The sequence below is a fragment of the Gymnogyps californianus genome, chromosome 4, assembly GCF_018139145.2.
Source record: "Gymnogyps californianus isolate 813 chromosome 4, ASM1813914v2, whole genome shotgun sequence".
NCBI classification, from domain to species: domain Eukaryota; kingdom Metazoa; phylum Chordata; class Aves; order Accipitriformes; family Cathartidae; genus Gymnogyps; species Gymnogyps californianus.
The window spans coordinates 26,747,627-26,772,527 of NC_059474.1; the positions used below are offsets into that span (position 1 = coordinate 26,747,627).

Genomic DNA, 24,901 nt, shown 5'->3' on the forward strand with positions numbered 1-24,901 from the left:
CATAAAATCACTACACTCCTTCATTTCTGAAGCACTTCAGCAACCACTAACTCTTGGTACCACTTAACCAACACCCCTTTCCTGAAGGCGAAGGCAGGCAGGAGAGGCACAAGCTTCCCTGGCTGGGCGCTGCCCTTCTCCCCCTTCCCGCAGAGCTGCTCTGCCTGCCCTGCTCCCTGCCTGAGCCCCGGCGAGGGCTCACTGTGGGTCCCCAGAACCCACCGCAGCTGGCTGCTTTCTAGGTCACGCCAGCCACCGTGGAACACCAGCAGTGTGAGTTCACAGGTACATGTGCACTTCTGGAGCTGTCGTGAAGAAAGCACACAGTTTCCCTGTGACGTTACCGCAAAAGGGTTAGCTGCACTGGGGAATGAGGTGGGTTGCTGCCTGCTTCTGCCCGCCCCTCCTTAAAAACAGGACATCACTTTATGCAATGTATAGTGTTTCTACAGGGATAATAACCATTCTGCAGAAGAGAGGTGCTTAGTCCTGCTCTCCTGCCCCTGCCTCCTGCACGCATCTCACAACTCCCCTCTTTTAAGAAGGGCTCATCTCCAGCAAGCATCCAAGCAAGGTTCATGCACTGTGCACAAAAATGTGGGACCCTACATCATCCTAGTTTGTAACTGAGTCTGAGAAAAAAGTAGTGGAGTGGAAAAATCATCCCATCTCAAGTAATAAGGGCAGGATTAAAGACAGAGCACACTGAAGGAAAGGGATCCAATTCCCATTAGACATTTCACTTTAGCAAGCTTGCAAAGCTTATAGGGATTGATCTACTGCTTAGAAATGGCTTAGTGAGTAGATCTGGAATAAACACAGGCTTTCTAAGCCAGGTTTTAACTAAACGTGCATACGGTTAGCTAATGCATCCGTCCAACACGGAAGTGCAAGTAACACATGGATCCATATGTACACAGCTAGAGGTTTAATTTCTTTCTTATATCGAGATGAAATCTCTCCTGGTGCAACTTGTACACGTTGCCCCTTGTAATCTCTATGGGGCTCCTTGTGAAGAACCATTCACTGGAACAACCTCTCCAGGGACATGGTAGAGTCCCCATCACAGGAGGTTTTCAAGATGTGACTGGACACGGTGCTAGACAGTCTCATCTAGGCTCCCTTTCCCATGAAAGGCTGGATCAGATGGTCTTTTGATGTTCCTTTCAACCTGGGCTGTTCTATGATTCTATGAAAGCAATCAAGTTGGAAAGAATATCCATATTTACAAATGTAATGGACATTCCCAGAAATCTTACAATGGAAGTATGAGACTTAGCCTCATCGTAAAGAAGAAGAAACACAGGGCACTCTGCTCCACTTCCTTCCATGCAGTGAACTGGGAATTTCCCCTTTTCAATATCCAGTGGTGACCTGGGTGGATCTCCCCAGCCAAACCCCCATGCATTCCTTCGCTTCAGCTACATGGGCTTTCTACTGGGCTTTGCAGAATCAGCAAGGACTTCACCATGTCTATTGCTAACATTTTATAAATTAAGAGGTTAAAATTAGACCTCAGTATTGCAAATATTGGAAGTTTTTCAAGCCTAAATGGCCCTTGATTCTGTATTTCAGTGCCAATTTGAAAATCAGAATTGAAAAAGTAGTATCACACTTACTTTCCCAGAAAATAAAGTCAATGTTTCTAAGTAGTATGAGAAGCAAAATATATATAATTTTCTTCACGCATTAATCACTGGCTTTATATGAAGTGGACAAACGGAGATTATCTCTCAGAAAAAGCTTTATATTGGAAAAACCTTCCAGCAATTTATACACAATGTACTAGAGGGGGAAAAAAACAACCAGAAAAGAAATGTCTTGGATCTAGCAGATTTTAAACACAGTACAATTAGATGCAAAACATGACCTGCTGGTGCAAACTCTTAAAGGGAGATCTGTTAATTCCCCTATTGTTATGCAAGATACAATTCTACAGAACAATCACCATTGCAGCTGCCAGCACAGACAAAGAAAGGAGCACAGGAGGAAATTCAGGAAGGTGAGAGAAAAACACAAGCAGTTGGGCTGCTGGACTTCCCCAGGCAGGGAGGAACAAGCTGGACTCTGGCTGGGGGACTCCCACACCATGGGATGCACGTGAATCAAAGGGGGCTGCATCCTGCTTCTAACCAGCTAATTACAGCTTTCCAATTAACCCAATATCTCGTCATAGAGTGTCTTGTAATTTATGAATTACTTTCACACAAAAGACTATTTGCCTGTATTCTCTTCACATTCTGGTAGCTCGAATATGGTTAAATGATTTACCTTCAAACTTAAATAAATAAATAAATACCTAAATAAAAATTCACCCCAAGGCTAAAAAGCAGACATGGAAAGTTTCAGTTCAAATGGCAGATTTTGCTGATGGCTCTAAGTGCCAGAAATGCTGCAAGAGCAGCTGTGCAAGTGCTTCGGTATGGTGCTCTACATATCTTTTTCCAAGCTGACTGAGTTAAAAGGGGTCAAGCCAGAGCCTGCCAATAACGTGGGAAGATGATACCTAGAAAATTGTGTCAGGGCTGCTACACATGATTTGAGATTCATTTCTGAGGGGAAAAGGCCAAGACCTCCGAGGAAAACAGCCCGCGACCTGCAAGCCTGCACAGGTGTGAGAAAGGAGCCCCCCTCCTAGAGTGAGCCCCGAGGGAATGCTGTCTCCCCGGGAAGGGGGTGACAGTCTCCTCCTCCCCACCACTTCTGCCAGGCCCATTAATTCCAGATTGTTTTCCAATTAGCACCTTTGGAGGCAGCACATTTCTGTACTGCTGAGGGTGCCTGCCTCCCTGATCACCCCCTTTCCTCCGCACTTGTCTCACAGAGGGTTGCACCGGGCCCAGGGACGCAGCGGAGGCAAGACAGTTGCAGAGAGCGGTGTAATTGACGGGGCACCATCCTGCAGGAGAGGTCTGCACAATATGTGACAGTGCTTGAGTACAAGACAATTTCTCCTTCCAGCCCCATGTTTTGTACATCAGTGACTGATTCAAGTCGCATCCTGGAGGCTGACTGTTGATATACAACACCCACAGTGGTAACACCCCTGTCCCCCAAAAAACACCCTCCACGTGGCACTCATGAGGCCACATCTGGATTTCTGCATCCAGGTTTGGGCCCGCCAGTACACGGGAGAGAGTGACAAACTGGTGCAAGTCCAGCTGCGGGCCACCAAGGCTTCAGGAACCACTCTTGTTTAGCTTGGAGACAAGGTGGGCTTGTTTAGCCTGGGGATGAGGTAACAGCAGGAGGACCTAATTAGTGTCTCCCACTCGCTCATGGGAGGGTTTAGAAAATAGAGCAAACCCAAGTTTCTTTGCCAAGAGAGCGGCTACGCCCAGAGGGATACTCTGAGAGGCTGTGCAATCTCTGTTCTTGGAGGTTTTTAAAAATATCAACCAGAAACGGCCCTGAGATAATCCTGAACCCTGCACGGCTTTGGGCAGGAGGCTGGTCTAGGTGACCTGCTGCGGTCCTTTCCAGGGTAACTTTTTTCCTGTGACTCTGTAACAGAAACGCCTCAATGCGCAGGATGGAGACGTGCTGTGCAGATGGACATGGCAATGCTGTGCTTACACAGACGAACAGCCTATGGGCCTGTCTCAGCGTTGGGCACAGCGAAGCTGGCAGGGGTGAAACGACATGCCAGAGAGCCCCGGCAGCTCAGGTCCCCCGTGCGCCCATCCATCCCTGTGACCGGGACAGACATCCTGGACTCCAAATACTCCACGGTTGCTACTGTTGTGTCTTCTACTTCAACAAGGGCCACTGTAAGACTTACAATGGGATGGAGAGCAAACCACACCAACAAACCCAACAGGTTTTGTTCTTGTTGGCATCTCCGATAAGGTATTTAAGGATCAAGGTGATGCTCCCATGCTCGGCTAATGTTTTAGTGGGGCACCGCACTGCACAGGAGCCTGGGAGAGCGTTAGGAGTCTAATCCCCTGTACCTGGCAGAGTTAATTTAAGTCTACAGTCCAACCATTTTTGTGACTGACACATTCAGCTAACAGGGTTCCTGTAGCTTCCTCTGGAGTCTGGCTGACTGCAACTTCCCCAGTTGTCTTTTTTGAGCAGATCAGAAACAATAAGGCTGCCATGTGTCACCTACACCCTGAGAAAGTACAGAGGTACTTGCCCTCCAACCTCTGTGGTCCTTAAACATTTTCACATGTGACTACACCCATCATCATCAGCCCTGACCATCTCTTCCTAAGAGATAACGACCAGCCGAAATGTCTTTGCTTTCGATTACTGTAGAGTTTTAGTGGAGTAAGACACATTTTACTTTAAAAATAATGATGCATGGCACGAGCCTTTTGTCTTTATTTACAGTTATAAGTACTTGCCCAAGCATATCCTCTGAGGCACAGAAGAGGCCCTACTCTGATTTTCTAATTTGTAGTTATGAAGTCTAGTAGCACTTAATGCAACAAAATGTTTATATAGAATGTATTTACACCTCAAAAACATTACATGAACAAATAAAGGAAACAACCTTCATTTCTGTGCATTTGGAATTCTCTCTGTTGCTTAGAGAACGATTATGTCCTTCACTTATGTATGCCATTAGAGAAACATAGTTGCTTTCACTGAAAGGAAAATAGCTGTGGTTTATAATTTTTCTAAGGGTTTGGTAGCTTTTCAACCTTTTTTTTTTTTTTAAATAGTCCTTAAGCCTTTCGTCTTCCAACAAGTATCAGACTATTCCAGCAGACTGGCCTTGAGTTTCTGGGTCTCTGCCACCACCAGGGTGGAGACTGAGTAGTGCAACTAACACCTTCTGCAGAAATCCCCTGCTCACTGTGGGCCAGATTGTGCCATCAATTTTTAAGCAATTCTCCACTGGTAGCAAAGAAGATTTCTGCTTAAAAATTGATGGCTTGATCTAGCCCTCTGTTGCTAATCATATATTATGAAGACTACTATAACCTAGTCAGATTCTATTTTTAAAATAAAAACAAAATATGAGGCAGCCTGACACATTATATGAATCCACATTTTGTAAAGACTAAATTGGACTCTTAAGACCAGAGGCTCTAAATCAGTAAGTCCCACTGATAGTTTGGGTGCTAGAGATCACATCGGTATCTGACAGGCAAGCTGGTTCCTTGTTATTCCTCAAGTCCTCTCCATAAACAACCTCAGGTCACTTTACCATTTCTTCAGGGTTTCCCTCATCTGCACACACTAAATGACAGTGACTGAAGACCTGAGATGAAAGAGTGGGTGCACTTACAGCTCCCTGAAGCACATGGCCACCCCAGGCACCTCCTCTCCTGATGTAAGCCAGCGGCATCTTTCATAACCCACTGCAGACCATTTCCCTCTCCTTAGGAAATGTTACATTTGACTTGTTAGGGAAAACAAACACATTTCTGGAAGCATGTAAAGACCTTTGAACAGCAGTCCACCTTTTCCCCAAATCACTAGACCACCATTTTAGATAGATCAGTTGGATATGGGATTTTCTGTTTTAATTTTTTTAAGAATTATTAAATTCAGCCATAAAGATATTTCCAATTTGGAAACTTCTTAAAACATACAGAGAAGGCTTTAATATCACATCAAAATACAACAACAACAACAACAAGAGAATGTTGTTTTCTTTGGTAGATACCAAACCAAATTCAGGGACGTGCCAGTTATTTTCTAATAGGAAGAAATGAAATGGAATGCTTCTTACTGACTTCATATTCCCTGATTTAGAACTGTTAAATTTCAGTTTTTGACCTGGATTAGCTTCACCCAGAGAATACGGTTATCTCAGCCTATCTCAAACTACACTGGAGCAAAGTCTGCACTAACACAAATTAAAGCTATACAGAGCAGTAGAATCAATACTAGCACTCTAATATGAATTAGATCAGAATTTTGCCCCCAGTAACAGAGTTCTACTACACGTCATGAAACACACGAAACTCCGAACAGCGAACCAGAAAGCCTTGCCCAACAGGATACCCAACAGAGTGTAACAATAGAAGAAACACCACGGACCTTCAATACACACCTTAATTATCTAAAATACTAATTCACACAGTTTGTTTGATCCTCATCTGTATTCCAACTGATCAGTGTTTAAAATATCTTCATAGATTGGGTCATTAATTTATATACATCCACTCCTGAAGAAGGGAAAACTAACTTGTACTTTCAAAAAAAAAATATTTCTAACTGGTATTGCATAATAAAACCCCACTATCTTTCTCTTTCTCTCTTTTAACTCCTTATGAAAATAAATAAGCCAATTTTTACTGAGAAATGCTTAACGGCTAAATAATATCCTTCTCCTCACTCACAAGTTGTTATAATTACATTAACTGCAAGGCAACAGCTACAAAAACATAATTAAAGACATAGTTTTAAGAGATGAAATACTTCACATATTTCCCTGATAGAGATTAAGACTCAGCAATGTTTGCTATCCTTTAAGAAAGCAAAAATTACTGCACAGAACAGGGAGAGCAATGAGGTTCCATAACATGCGAGAAACCTAATTTCAGAGTGAAGCTGCTGAGTTTAAAGAAAAAGATAAATGTGCTTGTCTCTCTTCCCTCCCCTCTGCACCCAGCGTAATGAGGATTCAAAGCTATATATCAATTAACAAATCAATGAAATTTCTCCTGCTGCAAATTCTTTATGAATACAGATAGGATTAAGCAAGCACAGAGACCTCAAAGCAATATATTACATTTAAATCATGAAGTTTCCTCCTCTGTCAAAAGAGCCATTAACCATTTCACTTCACCTAAATACATTTTTACATGCATGTAACCCCTCATACAGTGTAATATTTCTGTCTTTAAACATGTTTACTTCTTTTGGAACTCTACAAAGATTTCAAATTGCACAATCTCCATTGCCAATTATGAGCTAAAAGAAGAAAGCCCAGACTGGCTAGCTAGAATTTAGTTGGGAATTACACATAAATAATTATACAGGCACTGTATGTTTGGGGTAAAACACAGGGAGGTTTCTTCTCTTCAGTAAATGAGGTTTCGGCTGTTCTTAACTACAGCATGTTTTTATCCATTAGCACAGCATTACCAGCAAAAAACAAATTATGATCATCCTCTACAGAATCAGGCTGGTCAATATGCAGCCAGTAACCGCAGCCAGTTCAGGAACATGTAATTCTGAGCGGAACACAGAATCATCAGGATCCATTAGTTAGCTTACTGCTCAAATGAGCAACGTCTGAAGGGATGAAGGAGAGGGAGAATAGCATCAAATACTTACCGCTCAGCACACAGTCCAGCATTTCTGCTACAGTGCTCTCCTGAAGGTTGTTAAGTGTCAGCTCTTGGAGAAAAGAAATCTGACTTGCCTTTGTCACACTAGGAGCTGTAATTTGCCTTGCAGGCATACACAGAAGCTTTAGACTAATGGACCATAGCTTTGAAAATACAGCTCGAGACAAAGGCTACTCCTAACGTGAGACTGTTGTCTGGGGGGGAGGCTGAGGTTTTTTTCTGGTCACTTTTTAAGTTTCTTACCTTTTCGTTGCCGCAAACAGGAATTTAATGCCAAGCACGTCATACACAAACACCCAACTCAACGCTCTGCCTGGTCCCTGCCTCCGTTAGTGTGTATCTAGGCATCAGATGATGCAAAGTGCACTTGATGCAGCCGTGTACTTGTACTTCAACGACGGGGGCCGAGTACCCCCGAGAACAGCAGCTCATTCATTTTGCATCGAGTTGAAGCACATCATGTCAGCTCCCACTCTCCTCACGGACTGTGCGTGCTTCTGTTCGCCGGCTCCAGCTGTGAGCAAGTGGGTGCTTCTCCCTGGAAGGCACCGCTTCATCAGGGGTGTGTCTTTTCCTCCCTTCCCATTGCTTTTACCATTTGCACGCTCCCCACGCTCTGACCCGCAGAAGAGGCCCCCTCTCCTCCCCCTTTAACAAATCTTCACTGCTACGCGTTGTGTTTCTAGCCTGTAAACTTCCAAGATTAATCTGCTGTGACAGAAGCAATCTTTTGGGGAAAGCTGAAGTGCGCAGGGAGTCTTCCCCTCCCCACTTTCCAAAACCAGTGCGAAGCTTTCACAGCGTGACTCTGAACTGAATGCAACAGAGAAAGAAAGTCTCTTTAAAAGGCAGCAAAGATTTGCGGCCAAATCCAAGAATTCAGACAGAAGTACAACTGCATTTACTTCAATGAAATTACACCTGCTTATACTAGAAGTGAGATTTATCCTTGAGCTGTAAAAACAAACACACCAAATAATTTGATTTTCCAGAACTGACACATGCAATAATAGTAAATCTAATTTAGAGGTGTTGCTTGCACTAAAGGTGACAGTAAACACAACGCTCCTGGAGCTCCGGTTTTTATTCAGCAAAACTCCCCATCAAACGTCCTCAACCAGCAATAAAGAGCTGCTTCCCCAGGGACTGCACTCAAAACGTGGTGGGGCTTAAATCCCATCCCGGGGCGTTCAGCTTTCACAGCTACCTGTGGCATTGCACATCACTCCTCCTGGATGCAGGGGAGGACCGGAGGGAGGCAAACTCCAACCAAGGAACAACTGCGCGAGGACATGGGTCACTACCCTGCACGTCACTCCATCCAAGGGACTCGCTCCTTCAAACGTGCCAGCGGAGCTGCTCGTGGGATCACACCCTGCTCTCCTGAAAATGCACCAATATGGCAAACCCCCACCAACCAGCCTCTTTAAACTAGCTGAACTCAACATGAGTGAAAACAGGGCAGGGAACGCGACCACGGGTATTTCCACCAGCAGATTTGAGAGGGTGAAAAGCAGTTAAGGATGGTTTGCTGGCAGTCACTTCTTCCAGCTGCACAGATGCATTGGGAGCAGCATGTTTGTTCACAGCCTAAATATACCCTGAGAGTCTAGTGAGGTTCCTTCCTCCCTTCCCTCCTGTGTATCATCAACAAGGTTTGGCAGGACCAGTTACACTCAAGAGACAACCTGTGCCATCCCGAAAGCTTTCCGCTGATTTCCACAGGAGTAACAGGTTGGAATTTAATAAACAAATCTGTTGATGCTGCCTAAGAAGAAACAGATCCAACTCCTCCTTTCTTGGATGTGCTGGATGCCCAGCACTAACAAGAATTCAAGGCCATATAATAATTTTTGCACTGAAGCAAACAAGTAAGTTCTTGATAGTCTTGACACATGTGCAACTCACTTGGGGGGAAAGAAAGGGGTATTTTATGGACAAGCAAAACGGCACCTGAAACTGGTTAAATGCTGTAAGATACACATGCACTACATTTTTAATCCAGGTTCCAATACGCATTCAACATCACTTGTTTAAAATTGCAAATGAAGACAGAATTAATCTGATAACTATGACAACTACCCTCTCCATTGCTGTTCTCCTCTTTCACTCTCAGCAAGTAGCATACAACAGGATATGGTAGACTTCCAGCTGGCCAAACGACAGCACTCGTGAGAACAATGTCACACTCCAACTTAAAAGGCTTCTAAGGAGAGAAGCCAAACTTTGCCGTTTTAATATGCTGGAACAGTTTGTGGGAGAGAACCACTCTTCCCTGAACCTCTCTTCAGTATGAGAAAAGAGATTCAGCAGAACTTTGGAAACCTGCAAAAATAAGTATAATTAAAACTGTGTCCCAGTCTTCAAGTTTTTAGCTGGCTATCCAGTAAATGAACTGGGACTGAATTCTAATCCTGTGTTGGTTTTGATATTTTCGTATGTGGTACATGCAAAACTTACTGCCTGTGCACCTTTCAGTAATGATATGGCTAGATACGAACATGCTTGCTCTGTTGTTGCAAAATAACTTTCCCTGGTACTTTTCATCAATCCTCTTGGTCAAAGATAAGGGGTTTGAAAGGGCCAGTCGAATCTGGTGAATCAACAAATGGTTACATGACTGGTGTCATAGCCAGGGGTTTGGCTACTTAGACCACAGGACTTGCTTTGAGAAACCTGGTCTACTGGGGGCTAATGGGGTCCATCTGTCAGTGAAGGGGAAGAGCATCTTTGGTCATAGGCTTGCCAAGCTGGTGAAGAGGGCTTTAAACTGAAGTTGCCAGGGGAGGGGAACCTCAATCCATCCCACTCTTACCAGTTTGATGCCAGTGCCAGCAATAGATGCCCAGAGCCTGGAGAGGGATCACAGGTCAGCAGGAGAACACCTGAAGAGCAGCACAAAGGAATTCCAGCCACTCCAACCAGTAGGCCAGCTTCATTGGGGGCCCAACTTAAATGCCTCTATGCAAATGCACGTAGCATGGGGAATAAAAAAGAGGAGAGACATGCACACGCCTGCAGGGCTATGATTTAATTGGCATCACGGAGATGTGGTGGGATGGCTCCTATGACTGGAGTGTTGGAATGGAAGGATACAGGCTCTTTAGGAAGGACAGGCAGGGAGATGAGGAGGGGGTGTCGCCCTCTATGTCAATGACCAGCTGGAGTGCATGGAGCTCCACCTGGGGATGGATGAGGAGCTGACCAAGAGCTTATGGGAGGGCAGGGACAGGTGACATTGTAGTGGGGGTCTGCTACAGGCCACTCGACCAGGAAGACCGAGCAGATGAGGCCCTCTATAGACAGAGACAAGCAGCCTCACGTTGACAAGCCCTGGTCCTCATGGGGAACTTCCTGGAATGCGTTGATGTAACTTCCTTCTCCAAGTGATGGAGAGTCAATGAGAGGTACTATGCTGGACCTTGTTCTCACCAACAAGGAGAGGCTGGTGGGGAATGTGAAGCTCAAGGGCAGCGTTGGCTGCAGTGACCATGAAATGGTGGAGTTCAAGATCCTTAGGGCAGTGAGGAGGGTGCACAGCAAGCTCGCTGCCCTGGACTTCAGGAGAGCAGACTTTGGTCTTTTCAGAGGTCTGCTTGGTAGAGTACCATGGGATAAAGCCCTGCAGGGAAGAGGGGCCCAAGAAAGCTGGTTAATATTCAAGGATCACCTCCTCCAACCTCAGGAGCGATGCATCCCAACAAAGAGGAAGTCAGCCAAAAACGCCAGGAGGCCTGTGTGGATGAACAAGGAGCTCCTGGACAAACTCAAACACAAAAAGAAAGCCTACAGAGGGTGGAAGCAAGGACAGGTAGCCTGGGAGGAATACAGAGAAATTGTCCGAGCAGCCAGGGATCAGGTTAGGAAAGCCATAGCGCTCATAGAATTAAATCTGGCCACAGACATCAAGGACAACAAGAAAAGCTTCTATAGGTACATCGGCGATAAAAGAAAGACTAGGGAAAATGTGGGCCCCCTCCGGAAGGAAACGGGAGACCTGGTTACCTGGGATATGGAGAAGGCTGAGGTACTCAATGACTTTTTTGCCTCAGTCTTCACTGGCAAGTGCTCCAGCCACACTGCCCAAGTCACAGAAGGCAAAGGCAGGGACTGGGAGAATGAAGAACCACCCACCGTAGGAGAAGATTAGGTTCAAGACCATCTAAGGAACCTGAAGGTGCACAAGTCCATGGGACCTGATGAGTTGCATCCGTGGGTCCTGAGGGAACTGGCGGAGGAAGTGGCTAAGCCACTACCTATCATATTTGAGAAGTCGTGGCACTCCGGGGAAGTTCCCACTGAGTGGAAAAGAGGAAACATAGCCCCTATTTTTAAAAAGGGTATAAAGGAAGACCTGGGGAACAACACGCCAGTCAGTCTCACCTCTGTGCCTGGCAAGATCATGGAGCAGATCCTCCTGGAAACTATGCTAGGGCACATGGAAAATAAGGAAGTGATTGGTGACAGCCTGCATGGCTTCACTAAGGGCAAATTGTGCCTGACAAATTAGGTGGCCTTCTACAATGGGGTTACAGTGTTGGTGGATAAGTTAAGAGCAACTAACATCATCTACCTGGACTTGTGAAAAGCATTTGACGCTGTCCTGCATGACATCCTTGTCTCTAAATTGGAGACATGGATTTGACGGGTGGATCACTCGGTGGATAAGGAATTGGCTGGACGGTCACAATCAAAGAGTTGCAGTCAACGGCTCAATGTCCAAGTGGAGACCAGTGACAAGTGGCGTTCCTCAGGGGTCGGTATTGGGACCGGTGTCATTTAACACCTTTGTTGGTGACACGGACAGTCGGATTGAGTGCACCCTCAGCAAGTCTGCCGACAACACCAAGCTGTGTGGTGTGGTCAACACGCTGGAGGGAAGGGATGCCATCCAGAGAGACCTTGACAGGCTTGAGAGGTGGGCCCATGCGAACCTCATGAAGTTCAACAAGGCCAAGTGCAAGGTCCTGCACATGGGTCGGGGCAATCCCAAGCACAAATACAGGCTGGGCAGAGAAAGGATTGAGAGCAGCCCTGCAGAGAAGGACTTGGGGGTGTTGGTTGATGAGAAGCTCAACATGACCCAGCAATGTGTGGTCTGCAGCCCAGAAAGCCAACTGTATCGTGGGCTGCATCAAAAGAAGCATGACCAGCAGGTCGAGGGAGGTGATTCTGCCCCTCTACTCCACTCTCGTGAGACCCCACCTGGAGTACTGCATTCAGCTCTGGGGCCCCCAACATAAGAAGGACAAGGACCTCCTGGAGTGAGTCCAGAGGAGGGCCACAAAGATGATCACAGGGCTGGAGCACCTCTCCTATGAAGAAAGGCTGAGAGAGTTGGGGTTGTTCAGCCTGGAGAAGAGAAGGCTCCAGGGAGACCTTATAGCAGCCTTCCAGTGCCTAAAGGGGGCCTACAAGAAAGCCAGAGAGGGACTTTTTACAAGGACATATAGTGATAGGACAAGGGGTAACGGCTTTAAACTGAAAGAGGGCAGATTTAGATTAGATGTAAGGAAGAAGTTCTTTACTGTGAGGGTGATGAGACACTGGAACAGGTTGCCCAGAGAGGTTGTGGATGCTCCATCCCTGGAAGTGTTGAAGGCCAGGCTGGATGGGGCTCTGAGCAACCTGGTCTAGTGGAAGGTGTCCCTGCCCATGGCAGGGGGGTTCGAACTAGATGATCATTAAGGTCCCTTCCAACCCAAACCGTTCTATGATTCTATGATTATGATTCTATGATCAGTGTTTCAGCTTCCCTTTCCCTTGCCCCATGCTCTCTGCTCCTCTAAGTTTGTTTCTTCTAGTTGCTGTCTGTGAAAAGGGCAACAGATTTACCTCTGCTACCAGCAACAGGAAAATCTCCCAGGGCTTGGCCAGCAGGCAGTTTCTACAAACGAAAAAGCAGTTTGGGCCCAGTGTCTTCCCATTTGTGCACACGCAACTTACTTAGTAACTACAGCTGTGCCTCATGTTTGTCATTCTGGCCAAACTTAGCTTCACCAATCGTCAATCCCACCCAAAAATGTGAAACTCAAACATGAATTTAAAATTTTAGATATAGGCTTTGGGCGGTGGTGGTATCTGATTTCTGATTCCTTTGAGCTTACTTGGCCAAATATATGTATTCTGAAAATGAAAGCTGAAACTCACACAGAAGTCTTCTTTCATGAACTGTGTTTTAAAGAATAATCATCAATAACTTAAGTTTTGAGACCAGTCATGGAAGTTGCAGGACTCTGCATTGACTGCCAAGTTTGGCTGACAGGCTCTCCCCAGCAACAACTGCTACCATAAACCACATGAAAAAATTTCCAGCGCAAACACTGCACCAAGTCTCATTTCCCACTGCCAGCCAGCGCTGCAAGCTTGCAGCCAAATCACGAGACAGGAGGGATCTTTGTACTGCAATTTACCTACAGGCTGCAAAAGAAATGAGCTTGCAGCAGGTAATGAGTCAAATTTACACTGGCAAAAACATCACAAGCAGCCAGCCCTGGCAAGGTGAGAACTGCCCAGGAGAGCTCTCAGCTCATGAAGACCCGACAAATTTAGCTCCTGCACAGCCAAAAGTGCCAAATTCAAGGCAGCAGCGGTGTTCTGGGGCTTGCCAGGTGTATAAATATAACACGCATTGTTCCAGCCTCTCCCAGCTATCACATGCTGCCCTCTCATGGGTCCCCAGCTGGGTTATATGTCCCCAAGCTGCTGTGTTCCTCACTGGAGATAAGGTTCAGCCAAGCTCATAATCAGGGAGTGAATATTTAACACCGTAAAGAATCTGGGCAGATCTCCATGCACTCGGCAGTGATGACGTGCCCAATTCTCTGGTTAAACTGCCAGTGAACAGCAGGGCATCTGAGTAAATGAAATTAGCTTATACTCTAGACACAGGGGTGGGATCATGTTCTCCCCAAATGGATCAAATATTCCTACTGCATGGCCAGAAGCTGTTTACCTCAGAGCAAAATACCAAGTATCCCATCATACACAGCCCTGGTAATACCAGCAGAGCTGTGGCTGGACTGAAGAAACAAAAACACTATCAGTGGCTGAGGTCCTCATACTCATCCTGAGTGTGTGCAAGGACTGGATCCAAGGGTTTCACATACACAAAATTTTGAGGAAAAAAGAAAATGAGTTTATGAGTAAGGAACCTGGATTCAGGTTACAGTTTATTTCAGTTTGAACAAAAGGAAAATGATATTATAACTACAAATTCATGTTGTGAGGCTAAGAGTGTATTTTTGCGGGTGGAGACGTAGTTAGCCCTAGCAGCTGTACTCACACTGCTGGCTCACACTTGTAGACCTGTAGACTTGCAGTTCTACACTTGAGATAAAAGCAGTAGCAGGTTTGCATCCCAGCTCCTGCACCTGCAGCACTCAAAGCTCCACTTCTGCCCTACAGGAAGAGAAACTAAACGTTTCCCAAGCTTGCCCTGCCTTTTGCTATTCTGAGGCATCCATCCTATCCTGAAGCAAAACATTTTGACATTTCCAGGAAACAAAAAATTAGTCCTTTTAGCAAAACTCAGAGCACAACAATTTTGTTTAGTCTTTAACAACCTAGAAGCTTAAAACCTCCCATCATTGTGATCATCTACTTTCATCACAGATTATCAAGCAGCAGCAGTAGTGCCAAATCTTCTAATTTATCTGAATTTTCATATTATTTTCAAAAAGAGAGGTGAGAAAGTGCGGGACGAGTGAGGAAAAATTTCATAAAGTTTAAATCCTGGATTCAGACAGGTATATGACAATCTCCATACACACCACAAAAAAAGTTTCCAGCATCCATGGGTGGATGAAGAAAGTTTGAAATACTACCTTGAATCCTAAAGGCTCAAAAGTGACAAAATGAATATACCATTTATGAATGCCTGGGTTGGCAATATCCCAGAAAAGCTTTGTTTTTTAAACTAAGGCCCTTGAAGCCACATATGTACTTCATAAATGAATAGAGGGCACGAGCAATTGCTCAGTTTGCTTTGTCTAATTCATCTCATTATGTTCCTGATGGTAGCTGAGCAAAAGCAGAGATGAAAAGCAATTTTCCCAATAAAATACACGAGTGTCACCCCAAAAAGGAAAAAAAAAAAAAAGAAAAAAAAGAAGAATCTTCCTTAGTGCATCTGTTTTCTCGTGGGTGTGGGTACTTTTTCTCTTAAATGTATATCTATATTGTTGGAGATATACACGTAAAGTTTATTTAGATTCTTCAGACATCACCAAAAGGAAGAGGCAGAAAATAAACTTCTTAATCAATGAAGAAAGGCTGATGATACACAATTACAACGCAAAAGTAATTCAATACATCCCTAGCAAACTGAACTACACCTGCAATGTCTGCCAGAAGAAGGACCTTAACTGCTATGAGATTGTCTGCAATTGCAGAGGACAGGCTGTAAGGACCCAGGTGAACCCTTCCAGTCTGAGCTACTGAAAAATTATTCTTTAAGTAACCTACAATTCCTCTTTCTGCATCTTCTTGACAAATACGCATCATCCCAAACACTGCCAGATGTCAGTAACAGGTATCCCAGAACACAGGCAAGCTCACTTTCACAGGTTCTTGTCTGAAGTGGAAAAATTCACTTACTTCATTGATGTTAAACATAAGATCAGCAGAATACCAGGTCAAATACTGAAGCCAGCCACCTTGCCTGACCTTGCAGACCTCAAACTCTTTCATACTCTTCTAAGATTTATAGTAGGCTCCTTACTTTTCCACCTGTTATTTTGTTCTTCTACAAGAACCACCTTAGCCCTACTAAAGAAATAACATTTACACCATCCTGCTGCTCCCAGAGGTATTACATTGATTTTGCTGAGCAGTATCCAGGTTTTCCAGGTCCACATCTATAAGTTACGGACTAACCCAACTCATGCTGAAGTTAATAAAAAACTTCCCATCAATTATAAGGGGAATTTGGTCAGACTCAGGGGGCACACAAGCGTACATCCAGCCAGCTTTGAAATTAATCAAGGTGGGGAGAGAGGAACTTCAGGCAGTAAAATATTGAAATTTTAGAGACAATTGAGTTCCGTGTGTAATGTATCATTCCAATTATAAATTGAAATTATTTTTATGGCATTCAGATGAATAACATTTATGTGAAGCAGACCATCATCACAAGAGATATAATGCACACAGATTTTTCAATGTTATTAAGCACAATTTTCTTCTTGAAGAAATACTGATGTTCATGTAACACAGTTTCTAAATACAAAAACAAGTCACTCAGTAAAAAAACCCTAAATGTTTAAGACACTTGAATTATCTGTTGAAAAACATCTTTTAGTTTGCTCAAATTAGTGTTTAAGTTTCTGCTAATCAATCTGCACATATCAAAGAGACTTTAGCAGGTGATCTACCTCCATTGCTAGAGGGCAAATTGTGCTGAATCCCTCTGACAAACAAAGGCCCTTTTCCCTGGTGGAGCCAATGTTAGGAAAGAAGCCAACATACCATCCTCAGAATTAAAAGCCTGAAGTGAAAATGCCTTCTAAATACATGTAATGGATAAGACAGTATATGCAATGATTTACATAAAGATGTACCACATATAAATATTTGAATTGCAATCAGCTAGTAGCAAACATGGAAAAGCATCCCGAGGCAGATGTGAAATTTAAATAATTGAGTGGTAAGTTGATAAGCAAGAGCAGCTTCTTATATTTTAGAGGCACATTCCAAATTATTAAACCAGTGCAGTTCAGTCAAGTTTGTGACTGTGCTTAGAGACACACACAGGACAAAATTTGGACCTTATTTCACTGTAGCATATACGAAATTCCAGAGGACCTTCAGTGGTCTACAAATATGTAGGCATGTCACAAGTTCCCTTGATATCAGGAATATAACACTGATGCAAACATGAAAAGTGTGTTTATGTAGGTGGATATAAATATTTAAACAGTAAAGGCATATATAGAAACATCCTACCTCTCTCTAACCCACTGGCACAGTATGGGCATAAACTGTTTGGACAGGCAGAAGAGCTAGAGACAGGTCATTTTCTGGCTGTACTTTTGCTTTTTAATTTGCTATACTAGAAAGCTGTGAATGTCCCACATTTCATTAAGTAGTGTAACACAGCGATAATCGAATGAAACCCTTTCCGCTGCACAGCAGATTTTCTCCTCTGAATTACTTTTTCAGAAATTATTTGTCTGGTACAGTAACAATTTTTAGGGAGTCAAATTTTTGCCTACAATAGAAAACAATAAGCGTAGTAAATACATGTCTTACAAAAGGTTGACCTTTTCAAGTAAGCCACCACAAAACAGAAAAGTCTGTTACTGCCCATACAAACATATTATAATCAAGGTAACAAAGAGCTGTATCGAACATCTCAGCCAGCATGGTGGTTGTAAGTATTCTTACCACAATTTTTCTTAAAACACTGCTCTTTTCTTCAGTGGTCTATGCTCTCTGTGGCTTTTCTCCTCAGAAGGGTTTTTATATGCTTACCTTATTAGTAACTGAACAGCTTCAATACAAATTAGACTAGCAAAGTGAAATCACCAGTGGACTAATTTGGTTTTCTCTCATCTGCTACAGAGACCTTAGACTAGACAAGGTCTTGAGATGAGAATGAATGAAGATGAGAACAGTAAGGTTTTTTTGGTTTTTTTTAAGAAAAGTGTTATTGAATTGATATTATTTGACAGCCTTCATAAGGCTGTCAAAGCCTAATTCTCTTTGAAAATTAATTCCATAGGTGGCTCCCTCTATACACAGTCCCTGCTGTTGACATATCATCTGAGAGATTTGTAACTAAGAGTCTAACTTCAGTGCTGCTGAAGATGAAGGAGGTGAAAGAAAGGCAGGCGCCTTCAGTTGACTCCAACTGGTTTGGGAAAGAGGAGGATATTTTTTGTTAGCATAGCCTCTGCTGAGAGGAAGCAACAGATTGTGTATGCACCCAAGTGCATGACCAGGCAAAGTAAATAAGGTAAGTTTAAACCACCTTTGATCGTCACTTAAGACCAAAGCTTCTAACTGGGTGTTGAAAACAAGGAGGGCTGCGGAGAGCCTGGGAGTGAGATGTTTTCTGTTCACAGCTACGGAGCCGGAGAGCAGCTGCTTTTTGCACCACTTGCATCACTGTTTTGCCACGGACTTAAAGCAGCAGTTAAATATAGGAATCCAGCCTGGACGCAGCATCTGCCTGATAAACATACAGTGAAAAGAGTAATAGAAGAAAGCATCAGATTTCCACCCCAAACTGGCAGTCAGTAGCTCTCCTGAGCCACAGACACTTTCACAGGGGGCTCAGGCTGTTCTCGAGGGACCTGTGCAATAGCCACTTAAGTTCACCAATTACCCTAGTTGTTTCCTAAAGCGTTTGAGTTTAATACCTGGAATCATAGGGAATGTGTGGAGATTTTCTAGCACAAATTTGTAGAAAGACTTTAAGCCAGGGATCAGTCAATATGCGATCTTTTTTATTAATAGAGATAACCTGACTACATCACAGTGGCTATCTGTAGTCCAGGTTTAGACATATTATTTTTCTTAACTCAAAGCTTTACAGTTGAACAATTCCAAGCGCTATTTAAAAAGACCGCCTCCCAGAAGAAACACTAGATACAATTCCCAAATTATAGGCAATATTTTCCATTATTTCCTGAAAACAAATACAGAATAGTAAAGACATTCTACAATAAAATACTTAAGCAGGGCTCTGTTTAAGGTGACTAAGTATTCATTGCTATGCTCAAGCCGCTAGCAGAGCAAGTGACACATTTTAAATGGTTGTCTGGTTGTTTTTCCTAATAAGAAGGGAAGTCTCCTGCCTTTTTTCCCACTTATTTACAAGCAAATGCCTCAGCACTACCCTGAGCTCCCCTTCATGGGCTTCTCTGTTCCCTCCCCCTCTCCCACAGAAATCCTTACAATTCTCCTCTTCTCTGTTTGTCCCAATTCCCTTGCTCTGTGAGACTTCTCTGTACTTGTGCTAATCTACTGCTACTATTCTTCTCAGCTGCTGTTTCTGCATTTAAGCTTTTCAAAGGTTACCAAATATCTATAGCTCCATGGCCAAAATACTCCCTAAGTGTATCCTTTTTCCTCAGCTGCTATCAAAGGGTGAATCCATTGTTCGTAAGCACCTGAGCTGCTCACAAGCCTCACCTGTAACACAGAAAAATCCCTCACTGTCACATGTAATCATTTTTCATCTCATTAGTGGCATTAGGCAAAAAGGATAGAAGGACGTTGCCCTAACACAGTTGAAGCCACTATTGATACAAAACCATTCACTGGTGCAAAACTATGGGTGCTTACTTCAAGTTAATACGGGCCTATTTCAATGCATTATCATTCTACCATGTCTTTCACATTAAATCCCAAAACTAAACTAAACCAGCTTCATTAATCAAAGTAAGAATGCATACATACAGCTTTTTGCACCCACTTAACTATATTTGCTTGAAAACACATTAATTCGCTAAGCTTGACTGGATTTCCCCTTTCACAGCTGTATTGTTTCATTACCCCCTCCTAGAACACGCTGCACTTGCAAAGAGTAATGTCAGGCCTTATGGATATAAATGGGAAGTTTTATATAAATAATCACCTAAACTATTCTTAGTGAGAAGGGAAAATGCTATCAAAACATACAGAAAAGGATATTCAGATGCAGTTGGCTTAGGGAAAAGGAGAAAGCAAAAGATTACTCTAAAAAAACCAGCTAAGAATATGGGTCAGAAAAGCCAGTAAAATCCTTTTCCTCCAGTGTAATCCCTCACCTATGCCCTATTTATGTGATTCCTCACAGTATGGTTCGTCCTTATTCCAAGGTTATGGGGACTGAGGGGAATAGGCAATATTGATTAATGGTGTCTCAGAGTTTGAGGAGTTCAGCTGGAATTACACATTCTTTGAAGGGTGTTATCTTTTCAGAAGAGCAGGTGCAAACACCATCTCAGTTTTAATTTATTTTATTTTCTGCTTTTCTTGACCATGTCTCTCTAATGCAGAAGAGAAAGTTTATTATTCATTATCTTGTACGGCTTGATAAGCTTCTCTCACGGAATCGGAGAAAGACTCAATCTCAGAGCACATTCAATCATCACCTCAAAGGGAAGGCAATCCAGAAAGACCTTAAACACCTCCCTGAATGATGCAGCTATAAGCCACACTGCATCACTGAAGCCTGATGTTGTGTTGCTTGTACACAAAATATTTTCTGAAAAGAGGAATGATAAATTACAGATACAACAGGATATCCCACCCACGCTAAACTTGTATTTATTGTCTGTACTTCTCTTAGCTTTTAATTGTCTAATTAAGGCCAGGTATCCCCCCTAAAAACTCATGTCCATATGACAGACATGCACTGGAGCTCAAGCCAGGTAATATCTGTATGTACACAGTCTCAGCTAGGAAATACAGATCATAACCCCATGAGACAGGCACTTGACCTGCAGCACCGCTTCCATACACCCCACTCACCCCTCTTCTGTCCTCTAACCAACCAGTTCTCACTCAGAGATATCCCTACCCCTCTTAGCTTGACACACACTCAAAACTAAAAAGAAAACATTTAACCTGCTGTAGCATTGTTGATCAAGTGAAAATTTCCAATTCTGGATGTATAGAGAAAGGTTCCCAAATCTGTATTTAAACATTTGATTTTCAAAGACACTGAATATACAGAGATCCTACTGAAGTCAGTGGACAGTGCAGGTGTTAAACACCGCTGAAACCAGGCCATTTTTATTTAGCTATTGAAACAGCAAGATAGAATACTATTTTTAATTCTCCATATTCTGAGGAATCTGAGCCACCACTTTACACCATCTCCTCCTCATTTTCCACAGACTTGTCCCATTTTCTCACTCACATCACCTCAATAGTTTTCTCAGCTCTTGCCCTAATAGCTCCTGAGACAACAGAGCTAAGATCATTTCTGTTTTGCTGTCAGGACTTTCTCCTCTTCCAGCCTTACAGGATTATGTCCATCTGACTTGGGGCATCTGTCCATTTAGCTCTGCTCTCCCTTTCTGAGGCAGCCTGAGCCTCATCTTTGGTGCATGCACTGTCCTACTTTCTTCAATCCAGTTGTCCTCTCCGCCCTTCTCCCCTTTTTGATTCCCAGCCTCATTTTATTCCCTGATGTCTAGGCAGCAGAAAAACAGCAGCAGTTCAAAGAAGCAGGGAAATGGACATCCATGCAGATGAAGAGATTCCCACCACCACCACCTGACGAAATGGGCATTATTAGGGCAGAGGAGGGAGCGCAATGCTTTCACACTGTCTACTCAGAGAGCCTACGATTACAAAACCCTAATATCAGAGAATCTGTGCCTCTGTCACTTAAGAACCAAGAGCAACCACGCTCCCTTCCTCAGCCTGCCAGGGACACACACAAACTATACAGAGAAAACAAACCTGTACTATGTGGTGACAAAGCTAGTGGATGAACAAAGACACATGCTACATGTTTTGTCCAACATGCCAGGTGCCCACACCGTCCAGTGATCAGTTCCATATTCAGTCCCATCAAAGCTGCCTCCTGAACCCACTGGCAGCCTTCCTGGCCAGCCAACCACTGAATTTTTCAGCTGGAATACACTGCTGTTGTATGGAGACACCAGGAGAGAAGAAACCGTGATCTCTGAGCCAATTAAAGTCCCATAGAGGTTTTAAAAGTTGAGGCGGGCTTTGGATTGGTGGAAGAGCAATGAAGATAAAGGAGGATTCAGGGAAATGTGCTATCGGAAACTCTTTTACAAAATTAATGGGCAATTACCTTTTCTCTCTTCCTTAGAAGGGGAGACAAAACCCAACGTGAGGAATGATTAATGTACAGTCCTGCAGCTCGCAGGTGAAAAGAACAACCCTTTTATAGCTTCACTAGGCTAGTATTTTCCAACATGCTTTTAAAGCCCAGAAAAAAAACATGTCATGGGGGGCTTGTTAAGAAGCAAACACAGCGCTGAATTATTCACTGATACACCTGTGATACCACAAATCCTCCATGTGACAATGACCTTACTGATCTTGAAATCAAACTATTTAAGCAAGTGCGAGGACTTTTCTTATTTATAAATAATACTAAATGAATCGTCATTACTCTGTTTTCTGTACAGCAGGAGACGAAGACTGTACAGAGCACAGTGGCTTTTACGTTTAAAAAATCACATGATATCACCTAAGAAACCAAGTCTGCCAAAAGGCTGGACAGATACAGTACATTTATTTTCCTTTAATGCCCATATATATGTATCAAACATAGTATGTATATGTGTAGACTCTGAGCTCCTCATATATACATGCATAACCACCAATTTGTGGGAACCTGCTTTTGTTCATGATTTTACGAAGGCGCTCCAGCCTTTCTTAAGGTCAAACATATTTTACTGACTGATTAATTGAAAACAAGGGATGCTACCTTTCAAAACACCACACAGCCTAAATCAACAAAATAATGAAGCCTTTGTTTATCACAGAACTTAAAAAACAGAAACTCTAGAATTCAGGATAATAGTGTAACGTATGGAGAGAGTGATTACAGTCTCCCAGAAGACGTTTCTGCCTGAGGTAAGTTAGCAGACACATCCTCAGATTAAACCTTCATCAGCAGATCTCTGTATTTCATCAATCTTTCATTATGGCACACCTTAGAAAACCATCTGGTCAGGTGTCATTAGAAAACCTCTTCCAGGTAGCAAAAGCTACCCAAATAAATTACTACAAGCAAAACAAAGGTAAAAAGGAGGGCCTGCAGATTGTTATGGGGTTCAAATAGCTCAAAAAGGAGGAAAATATATACTTCTACAATATTTTAAAACTGAAACACTGCCTTTCACAACAAATCCAATATATTTTATTACGCAGGCTCTTGGACCAGAAGATGTAGCTAATTAACAAAATCCATGTGCAGCAACTTCTGGAAGAGCTTCATCTCAGAAACTGGGATTTCATCAACTTCATGGACAATTAAAAGCAGCAATGTGATCCTCTAACTTTTCTCTGATGATGGCAAACTCATAATCAGGGAAAGTTGCTTTTGCAATCAGTGAACGGCTCTGGTGTTTCTCACCTCAGGACCAACAGGTAATTTACTAGGATGAGCCCAAGGACTGCATGCTAATGTATATACATGAAAAGAGATGCAGTGCAATTTCCAGCTCAACAATATGGTTTTCTCAGCTTGGGTTCTCCTGTCACCAAGTGCTTTTTTCTTGTGTGTTAGTGCTTCTTCAGCAAATGCTGCATCATTTATGCTACCCTTCAAAGCATGTTTCCTATACTGAACCTCTCTATGCCCAAAACACATTGTTCATCTGATTACTCAGTCATAAGTTTGTTCTTTCTGCTTGTTTTTTGGATCTTCTGCTATTTAACATCACATGCAGTCTGAGTTTACTTACAAATAATGGCTACACTGCTTTTCCTACAATCTTATTTTTTTAAATGGGTCAATAAAACGTTAAACAAATTAAATTTCAAAAAGAGTGGGCTCCAGTCCTGAAAGTCATACTGGACACAAAATTTCTGTAGAAGCATCTATCAAAATTCTTATGAAGGGCTAAGAATAGGAAAGCTCTGAAGTCAAACTTCTTATGATGAAAAAAACAGATTCCAATAAAAGCGACTAAGAACATCATTGTGTCAGCAAATGAAATATTAAGGCTGGTTTTGATTGTGTGTTTATAAATTAAACCTTCCATAAACTATTTCTTGCTGTTATTTACAGCAACCAATCAAGAAAAGTCATGTTCTCTAGAAACAAGAAATGTTCACTTCCAACACAGAAAGGCCAACTCCCTCTTCTGATGGTAGAAACATGAGAAAAGATTAGTTTATTTGCTCTGCCAGGTTCTCTGTATTGTCAATGTCACAAATAAAATCTCTTTTCAGGAAAATAGTAGAGGAAGCTTCTACCTTTTATGACCAAGAGGGAGAACACTGGGTTTGTTTGGGGGTTTTTATTTTTAAATTGTTTTTTTTTTTTTTTTAAACTTGGACCTGTACTTCTCCCAAGTACTCCATAACTAATTTTTTTTTCTTAATATAGACATGAGTTTCTGCAGAAGTCTCAACAGAACTGGAATTCATCTTTGGTCCCCAGATATGGCATGAAAATGGGCAGGAGTGGGATCAGAGATGATATTTCCTGTGCCTTGTACATAGCTTTTGATAAATGTTGTGGTACCACGGCAGGTCTGTAGGTCAGAGCAGACAGAATGACCTGCGCACGCACTTTTCCCACCAACTCCTGTCCTACTGATGGGGCTTATATTTATTTAGGAGAGTTTGCTATTGCCTCCCACCCCCAGATAGATTTCACCAAAAGCTGACAACGTTCTTGGTGCCACGTGATTGCAAAAGGCACATTTCTCTTAAATGTCCCCTTTCAACATGGATGTTTCTATGACCAGTTCTATCTTTAGGAGAAGTAGCTACCCAGCCTGAAGAAACGTGACTCATTATCTTATTTTATAAACAACATAATGGAATGATTTTATTTTCCAAAGAAATGTATATATTTGAAAAAAGAACTGTAAATGCTTCAAAAAAATTAATGAAAAGCAAAGTTGGCTTCCTTTACTCTGTAAAGCCACATCACATTTAGGTGCCCCTTAAGATGCTCTATTTATTTCCTGACTAAAGCAAGCTACTACAAAATC

General features: G+C 42.9%; 1 protein-coding gene across 12 annotated transcripts in view; it reads right to left on the reverse strand.

Annotated features, from left to right (window-relative positions):
- APBB2 (amyloid beta precursor protein binding family B member 2) overlaps positions 1–24,901 on the reverse strand; it is a 135,867-nt gene that overhangs the window by 21,182 nt on the left and 89,784 nt on the right. The window contains exon 10 of one of the 12 annotated variants that reach the window (XM_050896688.1): positions 17,202–17,207. The exons of 10 other annotated variants lie outside the window; for them this stretch is intronic. In XM_050896688.1, coding sequence (XP_050752645.1) covers positions 17,202–17,207 — 6 coding nt within the window. Of the gene's footprint in view, positions 1–7,499; positions 7,541–17,201; positions 17,208–24,901 lie in introns of those variants that run through there. One more of the 12 variants, XM_050896694.1, reaches the window with a different exon arrangement.